Raw genomic sequence first — 26,357 nt, forward strand, 5'->3', positions numbered from 1 at the left:
TGTTTAATTGATCTCAAACAAAGTTTGTGGCAGTTATATTAGTCCTGTTGTCTTGTCCGTGCGGTTTTTGCGTGACCAATTTTTCGTCTGACTTTAATTTTGCGTCCTCAAAAATAGGATAACAGGTGAAGCCCAGATGGCATTAAGTTGCTGAGCAGCTCTCTTAGAGCCATACGCTTTACTGGTCTCTAATTATGCGATTCATTAAAACTGTTTGGAGGACACAATTTAATGGTGTGAAGGAGGGTTCCTAGAGTTTCTTAGAGTTTGGAGTTTGACCCCCCGCAGTCACACCCCCCCCCCCCCCCCCCCCCTCGGACCACCTTCACCTCCCCTAACACTCACCCATCCAGCCAGATAAACCTAGCAATTCAAGACCACCCTCTCTTTCAGCCCTCCCAACGTCCAATTGTTAGAGAAATTTGTCAGCCGTTAGTCTGTTTTCTTTGAAAGCTTTTTTGACCAAAAATGACATACCCTTTCGGTATGACCTCTGTAACTCGAGTTAAATTCAGTAGAGGACACTTAGAATTTTGAGGTCAAAGGGGATTTTGAGTTGCTCTCACATGAAGTTTGAAACAATTATATTACTACTGCGATCTTTTTTACGACTCGAAGACTATTGGTATACTAAAGGTTTTTTTTCTGATGGGGAAAATTTGTTCATGACTTGAACACTGACTTCCTTCTTTGCAAACCTTGAACTTTAACGGTAGCTTAGTAACTAATACATAATTAGAAAGAGTTGACAATACTCAAGATCGAACTGTCGTTTTCAGCTGTTTGCTTGCCATAACAGTCCGCCTCCATCCAAACTACATGCTCCTCCCCTTTGAGGACTTATTGAAATTAAAATTGGAAGAAGTTTTTGTTTAAGTTTTTTCTCATAATTTCACGTGGAATATATCTGTTGTTTTCTTCCGATAGAAGCTTTTGAACATTAATCTGACTCGCCCGTAAAACTTAGTTCACTGACACAAGGTACAAGTTCCAAGGTTGACTAGGATTTCTGTTATACGGTATAGAGATTCAAATGGGTAAAAAATGACACTCAAAAGTCAGATTTTGTTAGAGCGAGAGGACGACGAAGTAAGGTTATAGTAAGTGGTAGTTTTGGTCTTTCTTTATCCACCCTTCATGTACACAAAGGTGGGGTGTGCTGAGCGTCAAGGAAAGTTCATCTTCTGCCTTAACCAGGCAATTCAAAATACTAATTCTGACTCAACAAGACCTGGAATATCGTCAGATTGTTCGAATCGCATACATCCTGAATAATTGATTTAAAACGTTGCTAAAAGTATTAAAGTCTTCAGCACTAACCGTGCTCTTAATGAAATCTTTTGGCTGTATAATAGAGTTCAGTGTGCTTTACTGCACGTCTAAAATCAGAGGCAAGTTCTCGAATACCTCGAGGATTTCGATGGATTCCATCATTGCTTAGGTGCTTCACAGCCTTAAATTTCTTCAATAATACAAAGGGGACATTCAGTTCTCCAGCAACATTTCTGTAACAATAGTTCACTCTAGCTTATGTTTCCGCTTTCCCTCGTCGACTAATGGGTACAAGAATTGAAACGTGCAAAAGGTAAAACTTCAATTTCTGAATAAGATAGAACATATCATCCGATGTCTCTAGTGGGCCCATCGATCGTTCATTGTTCTTGTCAAAAAGATTATTCGTTCTTGCCAGCACAATAACTTGGCGTACATTTCTGTCAAAATTTTATGTAAAGACGCTTTCTGAGCACATAGTAGATATACTACCACCTGGACATGAAATTGTAACACAAAATACAAGAGATGAACCCAAAATGCAGATACGCTTTTGAAATTGCTGTTCATTATCAACGATAGCTCGTCGATACGGCTTCGATTTGACATAAAACAGGACAGCCCCTCAAACTGAGGTTTTTTTGATAGTATGAAATCTGGACTTTCTTCTAGCTTCGCAATCCGTGCTGTTTTCTGAAAACAGGCTGTCCTTAACACATTGAAAAGAAAAGTGTCTTGGGTTCCTTCCTGAACAGTTTATGGTTGCTTATTTCTCTTAGTGTTTGAGGTATTATGTTCCATCATTTGGGACCGCGACTGCAAAAGCATCACCATATGAATTTTTTGACTGAACTGTGACAGCTTTGAAAGCATTAACTGATCTTTTCCTGTACTGGTCAGGTTGAATTTCCACAAGATGATTCAAATAATCCGGCACATGGCACTTATGAACGATTTCATGCACAAAAATCAGCACTTTAAAATGAATCCGTTTATCGATAGGACTTTTGCATGATTCGGACTTTTTCAATGAAAAGATAAACCGGCATGCTGCATTCTCTACCCGTTGGAATTTCATAATCTCTGCTTTGGGTACTCCAGATAAGACTGAGTTGCAGTAATCAAGACGAGATGTTTTTAGGTTCTGGACCACTAGTTTTCTCGTTTCAATCGTAAGATAATGTCTGATCTTGTACAGTTTGCGAAGCTCATTGTAGCTCGAAGAAGTCACTGAGTTTATGTGCCTTGTCGAAGAAAAATGTTGGTCTATCGTTATACCCAGTGATTTAATATTGGGCTTCAACGTGAGAGTTTCCCCTGCTAATTCAAGCTTAGCTAAGTTCAATTTTTGCTTTCTTGATGAGATTAACATTATTTCAGTCTTATTAGGATTTATTCTTAACTTGATTTGACTGAAAGCCTGTAACAAGACTGAATTTCGTTTCTAGATCCTTTATATCATGATCCAAAGTTTGTTGCCTCAAACTCGAAAGAATTATTGTATCAGCTGCACATACCTGATGTCTCAACTGAATTTCCTTCATGAAATTAACAATGGGAGTTACGTACATAGTAAAAAGCAGAGGTCCAAGGATCGAACCTTGTGGTACGCCAAAATCAGCAATTTCTTCAGCAGACAGACCGTTTCCAATTTGTGCTCTCTGTTTCCGTTTGCTGATGTAAGACATGATCCAACTTTTGCATTTACCTCTGATCCTGAAACGATTTTCTAACAACCAGCCGAAAATGTCCTGATCCATTGTATCAAAAGCTGCCGAGAGATCCAAGGTCAAACTTGAGTTCAGTTGGAGCAGGATATCACTGAAAGTTTTAATTAAGCAAGTTTCGGTAGAGTGGCCAGCTCTATATGCCGACTGTTGCACATCCAAAATTTTGTAATTTTCAAGTTACTCCCTAAGTTGATCAGCGGCTAACCGTTCTAATAATTTTGAGAAGAAAAATGTATTTGCAATAGACCTATAGCTGCTAGGTAATTCAGTGTCATGGTTCGGTTTTTTCAGATTCGGCTTTATGTCTGCAGTTTTGAAAAAATCAGGAAAGGTGCCTTGTTCAAAGCTGGTATTAGCTAAATTCAGAAAATGATCACACCAGGAGACAAAAGTCTGCTTGGCCACACTCGTTGGAACTGAGTCTAATACGCAAAAACTATTTGATGTATCAATAAGAGCTTCTCTTAAATTTTTCAATTCAAATAAATTAAACTGATCAAGAGACATTTCGATGTGATAAAATTCATCTACCAAAAACAAGCTAGTTAGGCCATTATCAGCGGAAGTAGGAATGAATTCTCCGATATCAAGTGCCTTGTCTCTGCAATACTTCTGAACTCGGTCAACGGCCATTTTAACTGATCCCCAGTTTCTTGGAACCTTGTGCTCAGTGGAAACACCAAGTAGGCAATTGAAGTTTAACACACAGGTTGCTGTTTTTATTAACATTTCTGTCGAAGTACATCGATTTCTTCTGTTTAAACGCCTTTTTATACTTTAAAATAGCTTGCTGGTACGCTTATTTTTTCTCACTGGTTGGGTTTTCTGGTAGAGACGCTCTGTTCGGCAACACATCCTCAATTTTTCAAGCTCTGTGTCAAAAAAGGACAAATCTTTGTTTTTGTGCAGCGCTTTTCAGCGGGTACATTATATTTCACAGCTTCATCAAAAGTGTTTTGTGATGTGCTGATTGAGAGTTAACGGTAACTCCAAAGCATTGCTAAATTCTTTCGAGTCCACATTTTCCCAAATTTTCTGAACACACTGAGAGGATTGTTGGGCTGTTAACTCCGATGCCATCACGAATTTGATTTATTTATGATCCGAGAAACTCAGTTCTTTTACTAACAATATTTATAGTAAGGCTACTTAGTTGGTGTTAGTGGAGCAGTCGGGCATCAATTGTTTGAGATCATATTTGCTATTTGTTCCATTTCAGTATCTTTCAGGGATAAGGAAACTTGCAATGATGGAGTGCAGGGAGTTACCCCAAAACCGAATGCAAAGACAAATAAAAAGAAAAGCAAGGTAAGAACTGTCTTATTTTTAGGCTTGATATTAATGCTTATTGAACGTAATGTGTGCACTGGCTAGAATTATGCATGGCTATGTATAAAATGAGTTTGCTCTTTAATATCGAATATGTAGTTACCTGCATTTTTGAACTGTTTCCTTTTTTCCAATTAAATTATGAGTCTGCCATAGGCTTAAAATTTATATATTGTGGCTGTAATGCTCATTCAACCCTTCATTGGGCTATACAAACAATTTGTACTGAATACAAACAAGTTTTTTCAAACCAGCAATGCACAGCGGGTGAAAACAGAAAAAATCTCGGGAAAACGGAAATAGACCTTTTTTGTTCTACTGAAGCATGTATTGTAACTGTGTCCTTGTGCTTATTAATTGTTGCACCAGGAGTGTAGCATTGCCGAAGCAACTGTTAACATGCGCAAATTGGTAGACCAGGAGTCGGTCACTCGACTTTTGAGATTGGCAGCTGACAGAACCACAACTCCCATGAGCACCTCTCTTCCATATACTTGCGTGGTTGTGCCTTCCCAGCAAGGTCACACATTGGTGTCCTCCACATACAAGCACCGTCAGGTAGAGTCATCACTGGCATCAAACAGAAGTCCAGTCAATGTGGCTTCCGTGGCCTCCACTGGAAGTCCCCTCACTCACAGACCTCGCATGTCTAGCAGAGTTTACATTGGGGGACGTCACTTACCGGTAAACATATCGGTTCCACGCGTGGCTGAATCATCAACGGCAGGCAGTTGTCAATCATCGGAGGGTAGCGAGTTGGGTGGTCAATGTCGATCAAGTGAAGATGACGGTCTCAATGACCTGAAAAGATGTGTTAGTGGTTTCGTTGACAAGCGCTTAGCTGTAAGTGGTTTTGGAGAGCTGAAAATTGTGTTCTCAAAATGTTATCACACCTAATTGTGGAAATATCCGCTATTAAATAATTGAAGTGCTTTGATCCAATGCATGTTGTAATTTTACAAATAGTCGTTTTAGTGTTAATTGCTGTTCCTGTGATTAAATATTCCTGAATTTGAACCATATAGATCACTTGGGTTTCCTGATTTTTTACGAACTTAAGGCGAGCACTGGCTTTGTATCAGTTATCAGGTTAATTTAACCGCTGCTAAGCATTAGCTGAGGCAACTATTGATTTCCTCGTGATTTGTTACTATATTTATAAAGCCTGATGTGTATTGGTGCTCTGTTTTTTTTTAGATCTCTTCACACTTTGAATCGAGTTGACGTTTTGGAACGGGATAAATTAGTAATGCCCGACGGCATTAAGTTGCAGACTGGTTTTTCATTTCGGTTGGTCTCTTAAATGAACTGTGCTCTGAAGTTGCTGGGAAATGATAATTAATAGCCGCCGTCAGCCTCTCAATGGCTGTTATTTAGACGCTCTCCTTTCTCACAAAGGGATTTAGGTTGTATTGGTGCGTTGTCTTAAGATCTGTTCTCACTTGCGGCTTTTTCACGTCAGTCAGAAGTAAAGTTAGAGTTGTGATTTTAATGACGCCGGAGTAGTAAAGGGAGCAATAAAACGAGATATGAAGCGTGGTTTCTTTTCAAATTAAGATATAAAGTGGAATTAGAAAATGGTATTTGTACTAATTTTTGGTTTTTGAAAGCGATTTTTTTCTCGTGCGGCAATTTGACTTGTTTCTTTTTAATAGCCGCACAGCGATAGCTGGGGCTATTATCTTGAATGTTATTACAATACATGTGTTCTAATTGCGCCTATTTTGCATGATTTCAACGAGCAGCTAATGTTTTAAAGACTTTGACACTATTTGTTGCTATAAAATGTTGGCGAATTTTTGATTTTCCCTTTATTATTGTTTCTGTTATTTTATCACTTAGTATTAATAATGACAGGTCTCATTGGTTGTTTATGAGGCATATATAGATCCATTTAGTGGTTTGTGGTTTTGGCTAGAGTTTTCATTTCTTGGACACTATTTGTTCTCAAAAAATTTTGCGAGTGTTTCAAATTTTTTGTCTAGACATTTTATCTCACTGGGGGAAAAGTATCATAAGATTCTAATAGGTGGTAATTTAATCGATTTTTTTTCAGTTCAAAGTTTATGCTTTCTTTTACTAATTGTTTTCAACAGATACTATCGTTTTGTGTGTTTCTTCGGAGTGTTCCTTTTTCAACATATCTTAACTCTTGTCTTATTAGTGAGAAGTCTCGTCTGTTGGCCAGGATTTCCTAATTTATTCTTTGCAGTTAATAGAGTTTGGTTTCTATGATATATACGTTGTTTGCTTCCAAAAAATTTTTTAGGGATTTTTTAAAAATTTTTGCTAGTGTTTGTTGTCTATTATTGTACTTTTTGTTGTACTGATTACTTAATCTCATTTATGACAGATTTTATTGTTTTTTTTTGATGAGGTGAACATAATTAAACGTTTGAGTTTATAGCAGTCCTTTTCTTTTTAAAACTTTCTTATCGGACAATTGATTTTTACTTTAGCATGTTTGTTGTACTTTTGGTATTATCGCTTAGTGTCGAAAATAACAATTGTTATTGGCTTCTGGTGCGGCGTACTGTTGTGTCAATTTACTGCACGCAACTTATTGCCAACGTTGTCTTTGACTGAGATACCTTTTGTTTTCGGAATCTTGCCTTCATTTCTAGCTCTGATGTTCATTTTCGGCTGTTAGTAATTCTACTAAATTCGTGTGGTGCTTTGGTTAGGGATACAGGCATGTTGTTATAAGTTTGAGGCCGCAGGCTTTCAAAGATACTCTCTTTCTGTCATTTTTTAAATTTTTGCTTCTTTGCTTTGCCTGTTATTGATTACCTAAAGATTGTTATCGTGTACTCAATCTTTGGAAGCGTGAAGTCAATATTTTTTTTAATTTTTGCTATTTTTAGTGATTCCTAAAACACTGAATATTGAAAAGGAGATATTGTTACTGTCTTCTAATTTTCTGTTAGTTTTTGAGCATATAGGGCCATGGGCTTTGTTGTCTGTCTTAGTGTGATGTTGCTGTGATGATTCTCAATTTATCAGTTAGTTGAATTCTTTTGGAATGTGTCACGATATTCACGCTTGTCTCCTAACTTAGCTCACTCACTGTTTCCACTGAATGGATTTCAAATTCTTTTTAATAGCAGCCTCAGCTTTGCAGTTGGCTATTATAGCCCTCCTAGTTTTTTAATAGCCGCACAGCGATAGCTGAGGCTATTATTGGCCTTCTCTTGGTTTTTTTTATTTCGTCGTCATGATTTTTGTTACGACCATATGACGTCACAGCCATTTTTTGTTCATTCGTTCATGCAATTTCAATTGAATTGCTTGTGTGACGTCATTTTTCGCTCTTAGTGGAGCGAGTTTTTTTGTTCATGCGCATGATTAAATTTTTGGTCACACTTGACTTACCTCACTCTCAAAAGTGACTTCCTCACTTTGAAATTGACTTTTATTTACTTTAATTCAAAGAGATAAGGTCAAATGGGTGTGTATCACTCTAAATGAAGGTTATTTGAGATCAGCTAATAGAGGCAGCAATAACTTATACAGATTTTTAATCAAAATATAACAGATCAGCCTTCAATGAAAAGACGAATTTTTTTGTTCTGTCTTTTTTACTGTTTTTTTAGACTGCCGATCTACGAATCTATTGCGGCTATTTTCTGGCAATCTACCAGCTATGTTTTTTACCTTGTCGTACTAAAATTTTCTCGCTTTACCTTAGTTCACAGCTTGTTCAACATTTTGCGTGAAATCTTTTTGACTTCTCTAGGCTAGTTTAACTCTTCTCTCATTCTGCTAAAATTGTTTTTAGACAGCAGTTGCTCAGCAAAGCAATTCAAAATGAAGAGTCAGTATCAAAAACGAAATCAGAAATAGAAACAGGATAAACCCATAAAGCCCAGTGTTAGATGCCTGTTACTCCAACTTTGATCTTAATTACTATCTCTAATGCTTATTGGTATTGATACTAGCCCTTTTGTCGCGAAATAGGAGTTTGTTCAGCTCCAAAATGACATCAAAATGGTTCGCACTTTGAAATTGTTTGTGTACAAAATCATTTATTTCATTAGTTTTTCTCTTCTTTCAATTCCAATCTTGATTATGGGAATCAACGGCAGCTATTGTACGGCAATCTGCTCGGTATATATATATATATATATATATATATATATATATATATTTTGACTTAGGCTATTTAGTAATTGATTATAGAGTCAAAACAGAAAAACCAAAGAAACGAGGTAAACCGATATAGTCTTGTCTTTAAGTCATAGTGCATTAGGTTATCGAAGTTCATTATAGCGGTTGCTAGCTGGCATTAGTATTAAGCTTGATAGACTTCAAATAAGTAGCTGAATTAAGTATAAGTTCGGAATCAAACTGAAACTGCACACAAAATTAGAACACTTTTTGACACTTTATTCAAATTCTCTTTTCAAATGAGAATTATTCAAATTCTCTTTTCTTTTTCTGTTTCAATTCCGAAGTGGTCGAGCTAGTCAAGGGCGGCTAGTTTCTGGGAATTTTCTAGTTGCATTTTGAAAGTGATAAGGACTTCGAAAAGCATTCTCCTGTTTTTTTCTGTTTTTTTTTGTTGTTTTAAAAATTTTCAATTAAGTTGTAGCAGTCATTTTTTTTTACCGAGGTAGGCTTTCGTATGCAAATTTTCGTCTCAAACTTTTAGACATTTTGCCACGAGAAACGGGATAAACTGCTAAACCCAAAGGCATAAAGTTGATGAGCAGTTCTCTAATAGCGTCACTAGTCTCAAGTATGTGATTCACCGAAATGCCGAGGAGACATAAATTCAAGTGAAGGGCGATTCTTGTTTGATTTTTTGGGCACTATCCACTCCACTCTCATTTTACAACCCATATCCGCTCCACTGCACTCTTCATTTTGGCTTGTTCAGATAACAGATTATGAAGACATCCTTTTGCCACGACACACTTCTTGCCCCCTGACCGAGTAAAGATAAGCTCCCTTATTTCGTTTAGCGACTTCCGAAATACTTGCCAGTTGAGCAAGTGTTCTGAGGTAAATAGCTGAGTGTAACTGGAATACGGTCATCAACTGTTTTTAATCGCTCTCGAATTGATTTGGAAGCAATTATTGTAAATATGTCTTTTTTGTGTTAAATTTTCGCTTGACCGTTTTGTTCTAGAACATTCTTTCGATTTCACTTCACGCGTGAACTTAAGTGCTCTTACTCAAAAAGTAAGGCTGCTGCTAAGACCGTGATAGCCGAGTGGTTATTGCTTCACTCTGGTATGCTGGAAGTGTCCGACATTCGTCGGTTTTTGTTGAAGAAACGGCATCATTTTCTGCAGGTGGTCCTATTTTTACCCCTCGAAGAGCAGTATGAATTTAGCGTCTTTCTAATCGGTAATTTTGTAGGTGTATTTGAAATAGGAAGTAAAACGCGTGAAGTGCTAAAAGTGTTTGGGTCAAATTACTGACAAAAACCTAAGAGCAGAAAGACAGAAGACTGATTTTCTGTTCATGTCGCGTTTTGGAGAGAGAGCGAGAAAATAAGATGTTAAAAATTCTTTTAGATGATGTTTTGAGCTATTTTTGTAATATTGCCTCTTTTAGAAGTTTTAAGCAAGTTTAGTATGCTTTTTTGATTTAATGGTTGGTTTTTAATTGCACCCAAAAACGAAGTTTGTAGCAATTATATTAGTCCTGTCGGTCTTTTTGATGCGATTTTTCGCTTGACTCATTTTTTGTCTGACGCATTTGACTTTCTGTCCTCAAAAACGGGATAAACAGGTAGCGCCCAGCGGGCATTAAGTGCTCTTAGGGCCTTTCAGATCACTAGTCTTCAAGTATGCGATTCACAGAATCTGTTTCGGAGACTTATACTTATAGTGCGAAGGGCCGTTCTTGAGATTGACCCCCCCCCCCCCTGTTGCCACCCTCATCAGCCCCCCGGTGCAACCCCCTCCGCTGCGCTACTAATTGGAAGTCATTAATAATAGGAGACACTTGAATTTTTGCTCGGAATTTTCCTACTGGAAATTTCCTAGCAAAAATATTTTATCGGGCTTTGGTGTTTCATTGATCAAAAGGAACAATTGTTTTGTTATTCTATCGTAGCTTTAATTGAGCAGTCTGCCGTTGTTTACTTGATCTCAAATGAAGTTTGTAGCAGTTACATTATTCCTGTGGTCTTTGTGCGATTTTTTTGCTTGACAGATTTTTCCTCTGCCGCTTTTAACTCTTCCACCTCAATGATGGGATAAACAGGTAAAGACAACATACTACACTACCCTCGTTCATCCTCATCCACCCGGCGATTTGAACCCCTCTCGCCCAGCCCTCCCAAACCTGTCCCACTCCTTGATCCCCCCAAACGTTGGACCCCTCAATCAGCTCACCCCCTATGTGCTAGCATACCTTAGCCCCAACTGAATACTACAAAATCCAACGGCTCGCTAGCCGGTTATGTTTATTCCTACCTTCTTTGTTCCATAATGACAACTATAATTGGAGTAATTCTATAATTTTTATGAGTTTTTTTGGTGGGGTGCTAAAGTAATATGTACTTCGAGTCGGTTACGGAATCTTGTGGCAATGTTTTTAGATGCTCTCAAATGAGGTTTTAAGCTATTATATTAGTCCTCTGTTTTTTTTTTTACTTTGGCTTTGACGGTTTGACTTTCTGAGTGATTTTTACCACGCTTGATTTCATTTTTGCGTGATTTAAAGTGGTTGTTTCACATTAATATGTGTTTTACTCATTTTGAGCTTTAAAGTGATTTGCCTGAAGTGGCGGTTTCTAATTGTACATGGCGGTCATAACCTCCAAATGACTTCAACGGTTAAATAAAGCTTATTTCAGGTTACTCTCAACGTTTATGCCACGTTCTGCTACAGACTGCGTGTTTGATAGTCGTAAAGCAACTGGCATAATTGACCTTATCTTGCTTTTAACAATTCAAACATTTTGAATCTTATTGGGGAGCTTTCTTTAAAAGAATGTGTTTTTGAATTTTTGTTACCACAGTACGATCATTTCAAATCTGCTTTTCGAATTGAGTGCGTGACGTCTTTTTTCACTCTTATTTGAGCGAGATTTTTTGTTGATTTGCGTGATCTTGTCACACGTGACTTTCCTATCAAATATGACTTTCTATCAAATATGACTTTCCTCACTTTATTCAAAATGTAGCATCTCAGTAATTAATTTAAAAAGATAGAAATTTTGGATCTTCGTTTTTTTCATTTTTGCGACTGCAGATGTAGAAAACTATCGCTGCTCTTTTTCTGACAATCTGCCAGCTATGTATCAGTTTTTGGTATTTTGCCAATCAGATTTCTGTATTTTTGATCGGTTGCTTGTGAGCAAAATCATAGATGATGCACGTTCAAAATAATGATTGTGATTAATATATGGTGTACAGAAGTGATTGCAGAATAGAGGGGTTTTTGTTCTCACTTTTTAACAAATAATGCGAGAGAACAATAGTTGATGTAAAATGTGGCTAGCAGTTTTTCTTACTTGTAACGCTGAATTTCTTTCGTCCCCTTTTAAGGTCAGAAGTGGGCTGCAATGGAACAAATGCTGTTTATTATTATTTGCTCTTGAACGAAGTTCTTTGCAATTATTGTAAACGTGTCTTTTTTATGCAAAATTTTCGCTTGACAATTATGACTTTTCGAGTGACTTTTACGCCCTTGACTTTTTGCGTTTCGCGTGATCTAAAATTCTCTCTCAATCACAATTTCCAGCAGCTGAATTAAATTGGCGGCAATTTAATACTAAAAGTCAAATGAAAAGTGCGCCGAAACTGGTGCCATTTTTTACTTCAAATCTTAATAGTGGTATATTTTATCAAACTGAAGCAAGTTGCAATTGAATAGAGCTCCAACTAGTCGTTCGAGAGCAATTCTTCCGACGTTTAATCGGTTATGTTTAATTACTGTGATCAAATTTTGCGTGGTCTTTGAGTTGTAAAACTGGCTAACGTTATTTTAGACGGTTGCCAATTTTGGTTGAATTTTTCCCTGTATTTCACCTTGTGTGGCGAGTTCTGTTGGCATATTCTAGTTTTGAAATGTTTCGCCTCCCTGTTGCCATTAGCGGAATTTGTTCTTATTTTTGTCGGCTGCTTGCTCGTCCTTACTGTTTTTGTTTTCTCCATTTTGCATCAGGCATGTTGATGGCGCGCCAGTTTTCAATGGCCACTGTCCACTCATTCATGAGAGCATTGAATTTTGCAGGTCGATGAGTCGAAAATTAAAAACGGGAACAAAATTCAAGAACTACACGGCCTGATGTAAACTCAGTCGAACAACTTTTTTTTTAATTTTCTCACAATTTTGATATCGTGTCCCGACTCAGCAGTATAGATACAGTATGGATGCTAAATTGAAATCATGAAAAAATAATCGAAATATTTGCAAATTTTTGACAGATAACATATCATTGTACTTTTGCGTCCTCAAGCATTCCAAGAAAGAAAAGGTTGAACATTTGAATTCCAGAAAATCCAATTGGGTCTAAAGAATAATTTGAAAAATGAAGACAGTGTTCTTGTAGACAAAATATAGCTACCAGCCTTCAGGCTGGTATCTATATTTTGTCTTCAAGAACACTCGTCATTTTTAATTTCTTCTTCAGACCCAATTGGATTTTCTGGAATTCAAATGTCCAACTTTTTCTTTCTTAGAATGCCTGTAGAAAAAACTCAAGCACAGTAAGTCAACTGCCATAAAGTTTCGGATTCACTTATAAATCGTGTGAAGTTATATGGTGCCTTCTAATTTTAAGTGAAATAATATCGGTGTGGATTTCAAGGATTTAGGTTTGCATGTTGATCTTAATGTATGATCTTATGCCAGAGCATGCTTTGAGCTTAATGTATGTCTGCTGTTGAATTTGTAGTAAATCTTCAATTTAGATGAAAATTGGTCTTTATTTATCAGGCAGAGGTGGCATCTACTGCGAAAGGGAACAAGAAATCGAAGCAGAAGGTATCTTCGAAGCCAAAAGCTAAAGAAAAGAAAAAAGCGAATAAAGAAAGCAACGAGGTCTCGGAGTCAAAGGACAAAAGTCAGAATTCAGAAGACGTGCCTGTTGCCAGTGTAAATTATGTCACTCCAACCCAGCCTACACCAGACCACGTTCAAGCAGCCATCAATTACGAGCAAAATAGGGTACTTGCCCCAGATTTCTCCAGACCTCTGGAACATATGAGAGATGCTACCTTGCGTCTGCTTCCTTATCACGTCCTCCAGGATACCACAGCCCACGATGCAGAATTCCTAGCAAGAGGTAGTAGTTAATTCCAAGTCTGATTGTCAACTGTTTCGTGGCCGCTTGTTTTGCTTTTGTTGGAAGCCTCAACTACACGTACGCGGCATAGTTTGTTAATGATAAAGTTAGTGATTAAAGCGATGCCGGTAGTACAAACTATTTTTTAAACAAGCTGATTAATTGATCTCGACGCAGTTGAGCAATTATATTAGTCCTGCTGGTCGTTTTTATGCGATTTATCATTCTATCAGCTTTTTGTCTGATTAATAGCCGCCGTCAGCCTCTCAACGGCTATTGTTTAGGCGCTTTCCTTTTTTTACAATTCAAAGAATTTGTTACAATTCAAAGCATTTTAATTGTATTGGGGCGCTGTCTTTTTATTACGACTCGAAGAGGAGTATTGGAGAAGTCTTTTTTTAAATCAATTTTATTGGAGTGATTTTTGAAGCGGGAAATGAAACGCGTGAAAAAATTTGGGGTGATTTTGGTGCTGAACGAAAGTTAAGAGCGGAGCGAAAAGAGAGTGGTTTTTGTTCATAACGCTGTTTTTGAGAGAGTGAGAAAGTGAGAAATTGATGTGTGAAAAAATTTTCTCTAAGCGAGCGAAATTTTTTTGTTCACGTGCGACATTTAAAACTTTTGATGGTTATGAGGTTTGATTATGATATTGTATTAGTTTTAGGCTTGTTTTGATAGGAATTGAAAGTTTCAAGTACTTAATTAGAGTTTACTGATAATTTGTAGATTTTTGATCAGTTTTGCTGATTTTTAGACGAAATTTAATGATTTTTTGCCTATTTTTGTTTTAATGCTTTAAGTTGGATTTTAATAGAAGCTTGTTACTTAAGGAATATTCAGATACCAATTGACTCAAGTTCTTTGGTATAAAATATATTTTTTTAAGTAAAATTGACAGAAAAATTGAGAAATTTGGAACCAAGTTTCTTATTTTTGTTTTTCTTTTTTTTTAATCTTACACAAGTTTCTTAGCCTAATACGACTTGCCCATTATGTTACGAGGTTTTCATTGCTCTAATTGCAAAGGAACTTTACTCTGCTCTATGTTTCCTTGTACTATTTAAAAAAAACTCATTTAGTTTTTCTGGTTCTTTTTAATAGCCGCACAGCGATAGCTGGGGCAATTATTGGCCTTCTCTTGGTTTTTTTTTATTTCGTCGTCATGATTTTTGTTACGACCATATGACGTCACAGCTACTTTTTGTTCATTCGTTCATGCAATTTTAACTGAATTGCATGCGTGACTTCATTTTTCACTCTTTGTGGAGCGAGTTTTTTTGTTCATTCGCGTGAATAAATTTTTGGGCACACTTGACTTACCTCACTCTCAAAAATGACTTCCTCACTTTGAAATTGACTTTTATTTACTTTAATTGAATGAGATAAGGTCAAATGGGCGTGTCACTCTAATTGAAGGGTATTTGAGAGCAGCTAATAGATGCATCAAAAACTTATACAGATTTAATCAAAATACAACATATCAGCCTTCAATGAAAAGACGAATTTTTTTGGTCTGTCTTCTTTACTGTTTTTTTTAGACTGCCGATCTACGAATCTATTGCGGCTATTTTCTGGCAATCTGCCAGCTATGTTTGTTCAATTTGTTTTTGAATGAGGTTTCTATTCTTCCTTATTTTTTATGGCCTTTGTGGAGGTTCAGGGTTCACAATAGCTGTTCTATTTGTTTAGTCATAAGTATGGACAATTTTCTCCTTCGAGTCGTTTCCGGAATTCTTCCGGCTAGGTTTTTTTTAAAGATCCGTTTACACATTTTCATGATTTTTAAATCAAATTGTAGTAGTGATTTTGGTCACGCCGAAACAGGAAGTGGAGCAAAAAAGCGAGTGGTTTTGAGGCGTGAGTTTTTTGTTCTAAATTTAAAGTAGAGTGAGAGAACGGTGCTTGAACAAAAATTCGCTTTCTCGCCAGTGGTTTTTTGTTCACATGCGGCAATTTCACTTTGATTTTTACTGTTTTTTTTTTCAATTTTTTGGATCGGATTTTTTCTAAATGGTTTTCCCAATCCATTCATGGTCCGTTCTAGGTCTAGTTTTCTGTTTAGTCAATGAAAATTCTTTGAATTGTAAGTCAGGACTTGTCCTGCTATATTTTTTTAATTCGCTATACCTTTTGATTGCAGTTTTCGTTTTACATAAGTCACGACTCACTGTTTTAACTAATTGGATTTTAATTTTTTTCACGCATTCAATTACGCAATGTAGTGAATACATTCAAATCCAAATGAGCAAAATCAAAAGAAACGGGATAAACATATAAAGTGAGGTCATTAAGTAATAATGAATTAGGTTATCAATGTGCATTAAAGCGATTGCTGGCTGGCGTTATTATTATGATTAATAGCCTTCAGTTTAGAAGCTGAATTAAGTGTAATTTTATAAACTAACCGAATATGCAGTATTTACTCACAAATATGAATACTTTGCACTTAGAAAAATTCTGTCAATCTCTTAATTTTTTGTTTCAATCCCAATGAGCGTCAAGCGGGTCAACGGTGGCTATTTTCCGGAAATTTGCCGGCTATGTTAGTTTTTTCGTTGTTGTATTAACCGCTGCTGTCGAATCGTTGTTAGCAGGAGGTGAAACGGTCGGGCGGTTTCTTCCTACGGGTTCCTCGCCGCGCGGCGTCTTCGGAGAAGACGGCATTGCTTTCTTCACTCCTTTCATCGTTGTTGATGATGCTAGGCGTCGTCTCGTCCTTGCCCTGAACTGTGCCCTCCCGGGCTGGCGAGGTTTTGTGGACATCGCAGGAATGCGCCCACGCTAACAGTTCGGGAGTACTCGTCGTTGATTCTGGTTCGGTCATCCTGCGCTGTGTAGAACCGTCAAGGGAGGGTATCTGGTTTGTCGATGTCCAGGTCCTCTTGGTGTCTGCACTTTCACTGAGTTCCAGGAAGTTGGCAGCTGCTATCGGGTCTGTCCACAAAATAGGCAGGTAGGGTTTCCCGGACAGTTGAAGAAATGAATGGTGTCGTGCGGCGTCTGATGACACTTTTCACATCGATCTTCAACTTCGTGGTCAAGACGGTTTCTGTAACTGTTGAGAACGAGCTAGTATCCTCCACGGAGTTGTGGCAATTTGAACTTGGTTTCCTATCCAACTTCCGCTTTCCGGTGTTGATATCTGGAGGAGGTTTATTCAACAGTTTCGAGTGGACAGTCTTGAATCTTTTGACTTCCTTGCTGCTCAGGTCTTTAATGCCAGATTTATATGGTTTTCTGTTGGTTGAGTTAGTCGATTCGTCAATGTGGAGTTGGACGTCCGTGGAGAATCTTGATTTCAGCGTAACCCTTACATTTCGACAGGTTGGCGAAGTCATTTGTGTGATGGTCTACACGTTCTGGCATCATGCTTCGCAGGAGAAACTGCTGGGAGAGGAGGTTGTTATGCTCCAGGTCTGACAACACCCGAGACTCTTGTTGTAGGTGGTTCGTCGGCGTTATCGAAACACAGCCAGTGACAGTTCGTAGGGCGGCATTTTGTTTGACCTGCAGTTTAATCAGGTTTGTGGTACTCATTCCGGGTTGTCATATCGGTGCAGCATAATTTTGAACCTTTCTTCCTATGGCCTTGTAGGTGGTGACGAGGGTCTCCTTGCTGCATCCCCAGCTGTTACCAGCGAGTTTCTTCACATTGTTTCTGGATTGAAGCTTCTCTCATACCTTCTGACAGTGAGGACCTCATTTCAGGTTATCCTGATGGAATCCCAGGATTTTAGGACACTTCGTTACAGCTAAGGTTTGACCGTTGACTGACACTTCGGGGTGCAAACTGACTTCTTTGGACCATGTCGTGAAAACTGGCTGTCGAATTCTCTGCTGAAAGGGTGAGGCTTTGCTGTTTCAGTCAGGAACTCGGCTTCTCCAGGTATAGGTTCATCTGGGATGGAAGATCTTCAACGACTGGGCCCGAGGTGATCAAGGTCATGTCCTCAGCATGGGTGACAATGCTGACGTGAGGTGGGGTTCGTGAAAGCTCGACATACATAATGAAAAGGAAAGCAGAGATGATGCCAACTTGAGGTACTCCTTGTTTCACTTTTCGTCTCTTCGAGTTGGATTCGTTGTATTCTGTGTATGTGAACCTCACTTGCAGATATGAAAGCGTCCACCTCCTGGCAAATCCTGGGAGTTGGCTTTCCGAATGGTCATGGAACAGCTCACTATGATCACCTGTGTCGAAAGCAGCCACCAGGTCCAGAGAAACCAGCTGTGTTCTGTGGCAGGGTGTCGGCTGATTTAAGCCGCTGGTTATGTTGTGAGTGAAGTGGTGGTCGACATTCCCTTTCTGAAGCCATGTTGGTGGTCCGCCAACTTAATTGTGGCCTCAAAAAAGAGGAAGTACCAATTTTGCCTATGGTGAGAAGCGCTATTGGGCGGACGCTTTTCGACTGCTCTGGGTCCTTCCCGGGCTTGTGCAGTGGGATTATTCTTACGAATTTCCAGTTCTGGGGGATAACTGCACTGCGGAGTGAGGCATAATTATGTGAGTGAGATAGTAAAGGCCGTTTACACCTGTGGTGAAGGTGTATCAGTGCTAGGCCGTCAGGTCCCAGCGCTTTACTCTTCTTTGTTTCATTCACTGCCGACTGGACCTCTATTACGTGATTCTGCTGCTGAGTATCAAGCCATTATTCCTCAGTTCACGCATTCTGGTTCTTCTCTCCAGCGGAGAGGATGGGGTGTGAACTGTTGATTGAAAAAATTCGTGCAGGTCTTGGGGTCTTATAGGCTGGCTTGCTTTTAAAGTAAATGGGACGGTTCTTGGTTGCTGTACGAGTGTTCTCAGACAAAGCCATGATCGTCAACCTTAATTTACTACAGCTTCCCCTATAATCGACATTTTTAAGAAACCCGACCCATTTAGTGCGTTTGTGATCTTGAACACACTTATCGATTTCGAGGTTGAGTCTGCTGATTTCAGGAGAGCCAGGCTGGCTTCTTTGGAGTTCATCTCTGATTTCTGACAGAGGAATGGCTTGCTTTTTTTGTGTAGCCATTTCACTTCTTTTGGAACGGGATAAGCAGGTAACGCCAGGAGGGCATTAAGCCGATGAGCAGTTCGCTTAGAGCCTTACGCATTACTAGTTTGTAAGTATGCGATTCACGGAAATAGTTGAGAGGACATAAATGCATGGTGCTTGACCACCCTGGCGAGCTCCTTTCCAACCCATCAATTCAGCTCAAACTAGCTTTCCTACGCCGCAGCTAGCTACCGACGAAGCCAAGTACTCGGCAGGTATTTGAGAGCAATTCAAACGACATTAGTCTGTTATGTTATGCAATCTTCAGCCCTTTTTTGTGTCATTTTGCAGCTTTTTTCGTAGCTTTTTTCATGCGATTTTTCATAGCCGCCGTCAGCCTCCTAATGACTATTATTTGGGTGTTTAATAGCCGCCCTCATCTCAGCCGGCTATTATAGCGCTCCTAATTTTTCATTTGTCGAACAAAAAAGTGTTTTGCTTTACCTCATTTTGCCGCTTTTTATAGCTGCGAAGCTGTAAGCTGAGCGTAGCTATATTGCGGTGCTCTTGGTTTTTACGACTCGAAGAGGAGTATTGAGATTCTACAGGTTTTTTCTTTAGTAGAAAGCAAGTTTGTTCATGACTTGAATTTTGACTTCTTCCTGATCGAGCATTTACCTCCGTTTGTACCCCCCGAGCATTTACCCCCCCACCCCACCCCAACGTACCTCCCCCCTTCCTCGTACCTTCTTAGCTAACTACACCAACCCCCCCACGTACCTACCTACCATCCCCTCGTAACGTACCTACCCCCCCCCCCCCCCCCCCCGGTAACGTACCTACCTGCCCCAGCCTACCAACCCCCTCCAACCAGCACCTACCCACACCCCTGAACTGAAAAAAATTAACGCTTTTTATGTTATATTGGTCTACTATTTTTATTTCTAGTGTTTTTTCGATATTCTCATTTTTTTCAAGTTAGGGTTGAGATTATTTTGCACGACGATTCGAGTCATTTCCGGTATTCTACCGGCTGTGTTTTTTGGTTTCGTCGTCTGATGCTCTTTTTTCGTTTGTTCACACCTCAAAGCTGAAAAGTCAAATTTTCTGAATGACTTCTTCCTCTCACTAACTGCTTTTGCGCGCGTGACGTCATTTCTCACTCTCTCTAGCAAAAGTTTTTTGCGTGATTAGATTTTGATTATAAGTGACTTACCTCACTCAATAAAATGACTTTTGCACTTTAAAATTTAATAATATTTTGATTTAGTTGAAGGTCAAAGGAACCCATGTGTGTAATAAGGGTCCCTAATGAAAAGGCTTCTGCGCAATGAATTTTAACAAGCTTTTTTAATTTATCGTTTAATTTTTTTACATAGCTTTTTGAGCGGCGTCGATAACTTTTTCAGCTTATATCTGTCTGTTTCTATCTCTATCATACGGCACGCAAATCTATCCTTTCGCAGCTATTCCGTCAATCGGCCGGCTATGTTTCAACATTTTGCGTGAAATCTTTCTGACGTCTCTAGGCTAGTTCCTCTCTTCTCTCATTCTGCTAAAAGTGATTTTGAACATCAGTTGTTCAGCAAAGCAATTCAAAATGAACAGAGTCAGTATAAAAAATTGAAATCAGAAATAGAAACGGGATAAACCGATAAAGCCCAATTTTAGATGCCCGCTATTTGAACGTCGTTCCTATAAGTCTTAGTTAACATTTCTAATGCTTATTGGTATTGATAGTAGCCCCTGTAGCCTCTATCTAAGAAACAGAAGTATGTTCAACTACGAAATGCCATCAAAATAATTCGGACTTAAAAATTTTTTTTTGTACGAAAATCTTTTTTTCAATATCTTCTATTCTTTCAATCCCAATCATGCTTATTGGAATCAGCGGAGGCTATTTTCAAAGAGTTAAAATTGTATTGGTGTCCTGTCTCTTTAAAAAGCTGTTCACACTTTTTTTTTACCTTGGCAATTAGAAGGCAAATTTGGTGTAGAAGTCAAATCACACTGCAGTAGTAAAAGGATCCATTAGCGAGTAGTGAGGAGGGGTGACATCGAAATGCTGTAAAATGAACTGAGAAAGGCGTGTAAACAGATATTTGGTTTTTGAAAGCGAAGTTTAACGTGCGTTAATTTGACTTCTGTTTTCACTGTTTTCTCTCCATCTTCTGTACGATTATTTCTGAAAGGTGATGCGTTTGTTCTAATAATTCATTTTTAGTTACATTTTCAAACCCTCCAAAGGCCACTAATGGTTTTCAATACTTAGACGCTATTTTCCTTCAAAAAAAATTTAAGTGATTTTTTTATTTTTGCCTGTTTTTGTAGTCCCTTTTTGTTGTTTTGTTATTTAGTCTCATTAATGAGGGGCTCCGATGGGTCTGGATGACTTTCTATTGAGGTCTATGCCAATGAATTTGCTGATTTGAGTAGAATAGTTTTAACAAATCTGACACTAATTGTTTTGAATAAAATTCAACGAATTTTTGAAAATTTTGTCTTATCGTAATTTTTTTGCGTTATATAAATCAGCCTGATTATGTACAGCTACAATTAGCTCCTTTATGTTTCACAATTTGATCAATTTGAAGATTTTTCCATATCTAACGTATTTTATGACTTTAACACACGTGCGTTCAAGAATTATTTTTTTGTCGTTTTTTCGTTGTATAGTGCTTTCACTTCATCTCATTGATTATTGATCTCAATGGCCATTTTATTAGGTTTTTTTGAGGTAATCTGTTTTTCCCAATTCAAAACTGAAGAAAGTAACGGATTTGACAGTAATTGTTTTCAAAGTTTTTTTCAGATATTGCGAGTTCTGATAGTTTTTTTACATTGTTCCGTTAGGTAGTGTCACTAATGACATGTCTTTAGTTTCTCTAATGAGTCATGTTTGAGTATATTTAATCGTTTTTTCAAAGCTAACAATTTTTACGACCTTGAAACGACTGTTTCAAAAGATAATTACGTTTTAGTGGTTTTTGCCCGGTTTTCGTTCGTTTTTTCCTGGTTCTGTTGCATAGTCATTAAAATTAGGCCTCATTTATTAATAGCCGGCATCAGCTTCTCTGCAGGCTATATTTTATACCATCTCTAATGCTAATTGCTATTGGTATATCATTGCCCCTGTATCCCCTCATTTATAACAGGAGTATGTATAACAACAAAATGAAATAAGAATAGTTAGTTTTCTTAATTCAATCATTTTCAATCCCAATCCGTGTTGTGGGAATCAATGATGGCTATTTGCCGGCAATCTACCGGTTTTTTTCTCATTCTCTCACTAGGAAAAATTGAATCCATTTAAGGGATTTCAGTATACTGTTAATAGTTTTTTTGAGTTTGGCAATATTTGTTTTTCAATTTATTTGAACCTTTGATTGCAGTCTGCACTTGTTGCTACTTTTGTTACGTGGTCCCCCATTTCTCTCTAATATTTTAATTGAGGTTGATATTGCTTTTTATATATGGATAGTAGGAAAGAAGGTTCTGGCTCAGGTTTTCTTTGCATTATTCGATGACTTTGATGACACTTATTTTCAATGAAATCGTACCGTAAGAAGAGGTTTTTGCCAAAGGTTTGTCTTGCTTTTACTTGGTCTGTCAATGGTTTTCTACAAAGTTGCTGTTTGCTCTTTAAACAAATTTGGTGTTAGCGCCTTGCGTAAAAGTCTTTCTAAGTTGGCGTTGTTTGACTTCGATGACCCTATTTTTCTAAAAGTGAATTGATATAAGTTTTTTTAGATTTTTGTAGTGTCCTGTTTGCTTTGGTGGACGTGTTCCTTTATTATTTTTTTTTAAATAAGGAGGCTGCTGTATTAAAGAGGCTGGTAGTGTTGTCTTCTGTTGGTTCAATACTTTGAATTGTAATCCAGGACTGGTCTTGCTATGTTTTTTTAATTCGCTTTACCTTTTGATCACATTTTTTTGTTTTACTTATGTCACGATTTTCACGTTTGACTCTTGACTTACTAACTCACTGATTTTCGCAATGTATTGAATACGGTGAAGTTCAAAAGAGCAAAATCAAAAGATCAAACGATATAGCCCTGTCATTAGGTCATAGTGCATTGGGTTATCAAAGTTCATTAGAGCGATTGCTACATGATATTATTAATAAACTTAAAAGCTTTCAGTGTAGAGTTTGAATTACGTATTGTTTCGGAATCTAAATGAAACTGTACCAATTTTGAACGCTTTTGGACACTTTCCTATTAAAAATTCCTTCGATTTTTTTCTGCTTCAAACACGGCGGCTATTTTTGAGAACTTTACTGGCTATGTTTTTAAGTTGGCCGATTGTAAGGAGAGATTTTTGGTTGCACTCAGTCTTTTCGTTGTTTTGCTGGTACGGTGATGCGTGTGTTGCTTTTTATTGGGATATGTATCATTTTGGAAACGATATTGCAGGAGAAATGATTAAATTGAGTCAAGATTGTGCTAATCTGTTTTTAGGCTATATAACTGTTTAAATGCTCTCAGGCAAATTTTGTGGCTATTTTAGAAGGAATGTTAGTCTCTTGATGAGTTCTCACTCAAATCTAAGGATACTGAGGATATTCTAGACCCTATCGAGCTTTATGGTGTACATCTTATTCAAGTTATGATAGTATTATTCGCTTTGATCTAGCGGCAAGAATTCAGAGGGCGACTTTCGTCGGTGACTTATATCATTCTGCAGCTGATTTCGTGTCTGTGACAGCATTTGTTACTGCTTTCTGTATAGATTTTTAGTTCAACGTTGTGATAAGTTTTTCAAGCATATATGAAAAAGTTCAAGTTAGTACGAAGCTTTGGTTCGTTTTTGGTTCTTTTGGCTACGTTTGTAGTTCACCGTTGGTTCCCGATTTTTGTTTAATTGCTCTCAAACGAAGTTTGTAGCAATTATATTAGTCCTGTCGGTCTTTTTTATGCGATTTTTCGCTTGACCGATTTTTCGTCTGACGCTTTTGAATTTTCGTCCTCAAAAATGGGATGAACAGGTAGCGCCGGGTGGGCATTAAGTGCTCTTAGAGCCTTTCAGCTCTGTTTCAATTCAAATTGTTTTGGAGACTTGTGCTTATTTTTATGGTGTTAAGTGCGGTTCTTAGAGGGCGAAGACACTCCCACTGTTGACCCCCCGACTGTTGCCCTCAACACCCCACTGCGCTGTTGCCCCCCACCCCAGTGTTGCCCAACCACCCCTATCTCCCCATCAGCCCCCGTTGTCCCCCCGTGGCTAGCTAATGACGAACAACCGACGGCTAAAAACGCAAATTTATACTATTTTGCGATTTCTTTTTTCAAGCTTTTTGAAAATTTTTGACAGTTTTGATTTTTATCAGCCCTAGGTGTAAAGGAATCTCCTCTAGGATTTAATAGTGGGCTACTACATAGTTTCTGGTGGTAGTGGAATGGTTTCATCATTTTAACGTCACGAATTTAAGCAATTTTTTTGACAAAATCTGACATTTTTTTAAAACATTTTTTATTCAGGTCTTTCCAGACCCAGGGGCCAGAAAACATCCTAAGGGGTTTGATAATGATTTACTGAAAAATTTTTATTGGCCATGGAATAGTTTTTCAACTTTTTATATCACAAATTCTAGCAATTTTTATAAAACTTGCTTTTCAAGTTTTTTTTTGAAAATTTTTGTCGTTTTTTAGGTTTTTTCAGTCTCAAGATCCAAGAAACCCCCTCCAGGGTTTGAAAACAGGTGATTGTATAATTTCTAGTTTAAATGGAATTTCTTGAAAGATTTTAAAATCACGAATTTTAGCATAATTTTTACAATTTTTGCTATTTTTGCAATTTTTTGAAATTTATAGTCATTATTCAGATTTTTTGAACCTCAAGGGTCAGAAAAGCTCCGTTAGGGTTTGATAATAAGTTACTGGAAAATTTTTGTTGGCCATGGATTAATTTTCAACTTTTTAATGTCACAAGTTTTAACAAAAATTGCAAGTTTTATAAAATAAAAATTGCTAAAACTTGTGATATTAAGAAGTTGAAAAGTTGTGATAATAAGTTCTTTTCAATTTTTTTTGTCATTTTTTTAGTTTCCTTTGCCTCAAGAGTCACCGAATTTCCTCTGGGGTTTTTTAATATTTTACTGCACAGTTTATAGATGTAATGGAATCTATTTTTTAAATATTTGCTATTTTTACTGTTTTTGAATTTTTTCCGGCACCAGAGGCTCTTGGACCTCCTCCAAGGTTTGATGATAAGCTGCTGCATAGTTTTCAGAGCTAATGATATAGTAATCATCATTTTTTTACTCCTTTTTAAGTAAATTTTGCATAAAATTTTAGCTCAAGTTTTTGGAAAATTTTTTGTTCAAGTGTATGGATCTTTATGAGCCTTTGAAACTATTTCACTATTTAAGGCTTGAAACAAGAATACCGGATAGTCTCTTGACAATGAAATAATTCTTAAGATTTTAATATCTTGAATTTTAGCAGGATTTTGCAGAACTTTGGAGACAACAAAAATGGTTTTGAACTTTTTTTACTGCGAAGTTGAATTTTTTTTTGGATTTTGCCTTTTTCAGTTTTTTATTGTTTTTTATTAACAAGGCTAGAAAACTAGAAGTTGCAGAGACAAATCCAACCATGGAAAATATTCCTGTCAGTTTTTCTCTGTCCGTTAGGGTTCCTTTACTTTTTTTTCGTTCACTTTTTATCTCTCACTCTATCTCTCTATCTCTTTTTGTTGATGCCACCCTTCAGCTGCTATTATGTGGCGTAATGTCATCATCTCTGGTCCTCATTAACAATGAATTATAATGGAAATGTTTTTTAATCATAAACGATCTAACAGATACTTTTTAGGAAATCATTGTTAATTGCTCTCAAAAGCATTTTGTAGCAAATATTATGCCTGTTTCTCTTTTTTGCAATCAAGCGCGCAGAGGTCACTAAACCGTCGCTAGCTGCTGACGAAGCCAACTGCGCGCCGGTCGTTTGAGAGCAATTCGGCCGACGTTAGTCGGTTATGTTATGAGCATTTGAATACTCTCCTAGAAATTAAAAAGCGGCTTTTTTTTACTAACAATTTAAATGTATTCTTTAGGTTTATCGCGTGATAAGTTTTGTTTTTGCGTTATTAGAGAATAAACATTTGAATTGAAATTAAACCGTTATAATTATTAGACTATACTGCGTGTTTTGACCTTTTCTTTTGTTCGTATGTTTGTCTTTTCGCCAAATCTCATTAATGATAGTTCTCAGCGGATTTCGCCCGAGTCAAATTTATTCAGTTCCAATAACTTCGTTTTATAGCTAACTGCTTTACTGATTTTGCAGTGTCTAATAAATGAGGAACTTTTTAATTTACCGGTTTTTGTCTAACTTCTACAATGGCAATTTTCGAATGTTGCCTTTATCTTTGTCAGGTTGTCCCTAAAAGATAATAAATGCTGGCCGCGGTTCTCTAGTGATGAATAGTTTGATCTGTTCAACAATTTTATTTTAATGATTTTAAGGTCACTTTTGAACGGCAGCAGTTTTAATTCGATATCTGCCAAATTTCTTATTTTTTGTCCATTTACTTCGTCTCAATAGTTTCCTCAAAGATTTATGCAGTTTATAGTGTCAATGATTTAACTTATTGTTACCGGTATAGTTAGTTAAGCACCCTGGAATTTGAAATAAAATGTAATCGAATTGACCTGTATGTTGAGTCATATGTTTGTTGACTATCGGAGGCTATTACTTTAATGGGGCTCATCGTGGGGTCATTTTTCAATTCAATTCTTTGGTTTTCATTGTTACCACACATTTTTTATTACGAGCCACCGCGCAGATGCATTTT

At 37.5% G+C, this 26,357-nt stretch overlaps 1 protein-coding gene across 3 annotated transcripts in view; it reads left to right on the forward strand.

Annotated features, from left to right (window-relative positions):
- The window catches only part of LOC142334660 (uncharacterized), an 80,434-nt gene that overhangs the window by 37,280 nt on the left and 16,797 nt on the right, over window positions 1–26,357 (forward strand). The window contains exons 6-8 of one of the 3 annotated variants that reach the window (XM_075382869.1): window positions 4,232–4,310; window positions 4,701–5,174; window positions 13,230–13,578. In XM_075382869.1, the coding sequence (XP_075238984.1) occupies window positions 4,232–4,310; window positions 4,701–5,174; window positions 13,230–13,578 (902 nt within the window). The remainder of the gene's footprint in view (window positions 1–4,231; window positions 4,311–4,700; window positions 5,175–13,229; window positions 13,579–26,357) is intronic. The other 2 variants (XM_075382871.1, XM_075382872.1) reach the window with 2 other exon arrangements.

Source organism: Convolutriloba macropyga, chromosome 2 (assembly GCF_964194025.1).
Source record: "Convolutriloba macropyga chromosome 2, txConMacr16.3, whole genome shotgun sequence".
NCBI classification, from domain to species: Eukaryota; Metazoa; Xenacoelomorpha; order Acoela; family Convolutidae; genus Convolutriloba; species Convolutriloba macropyga.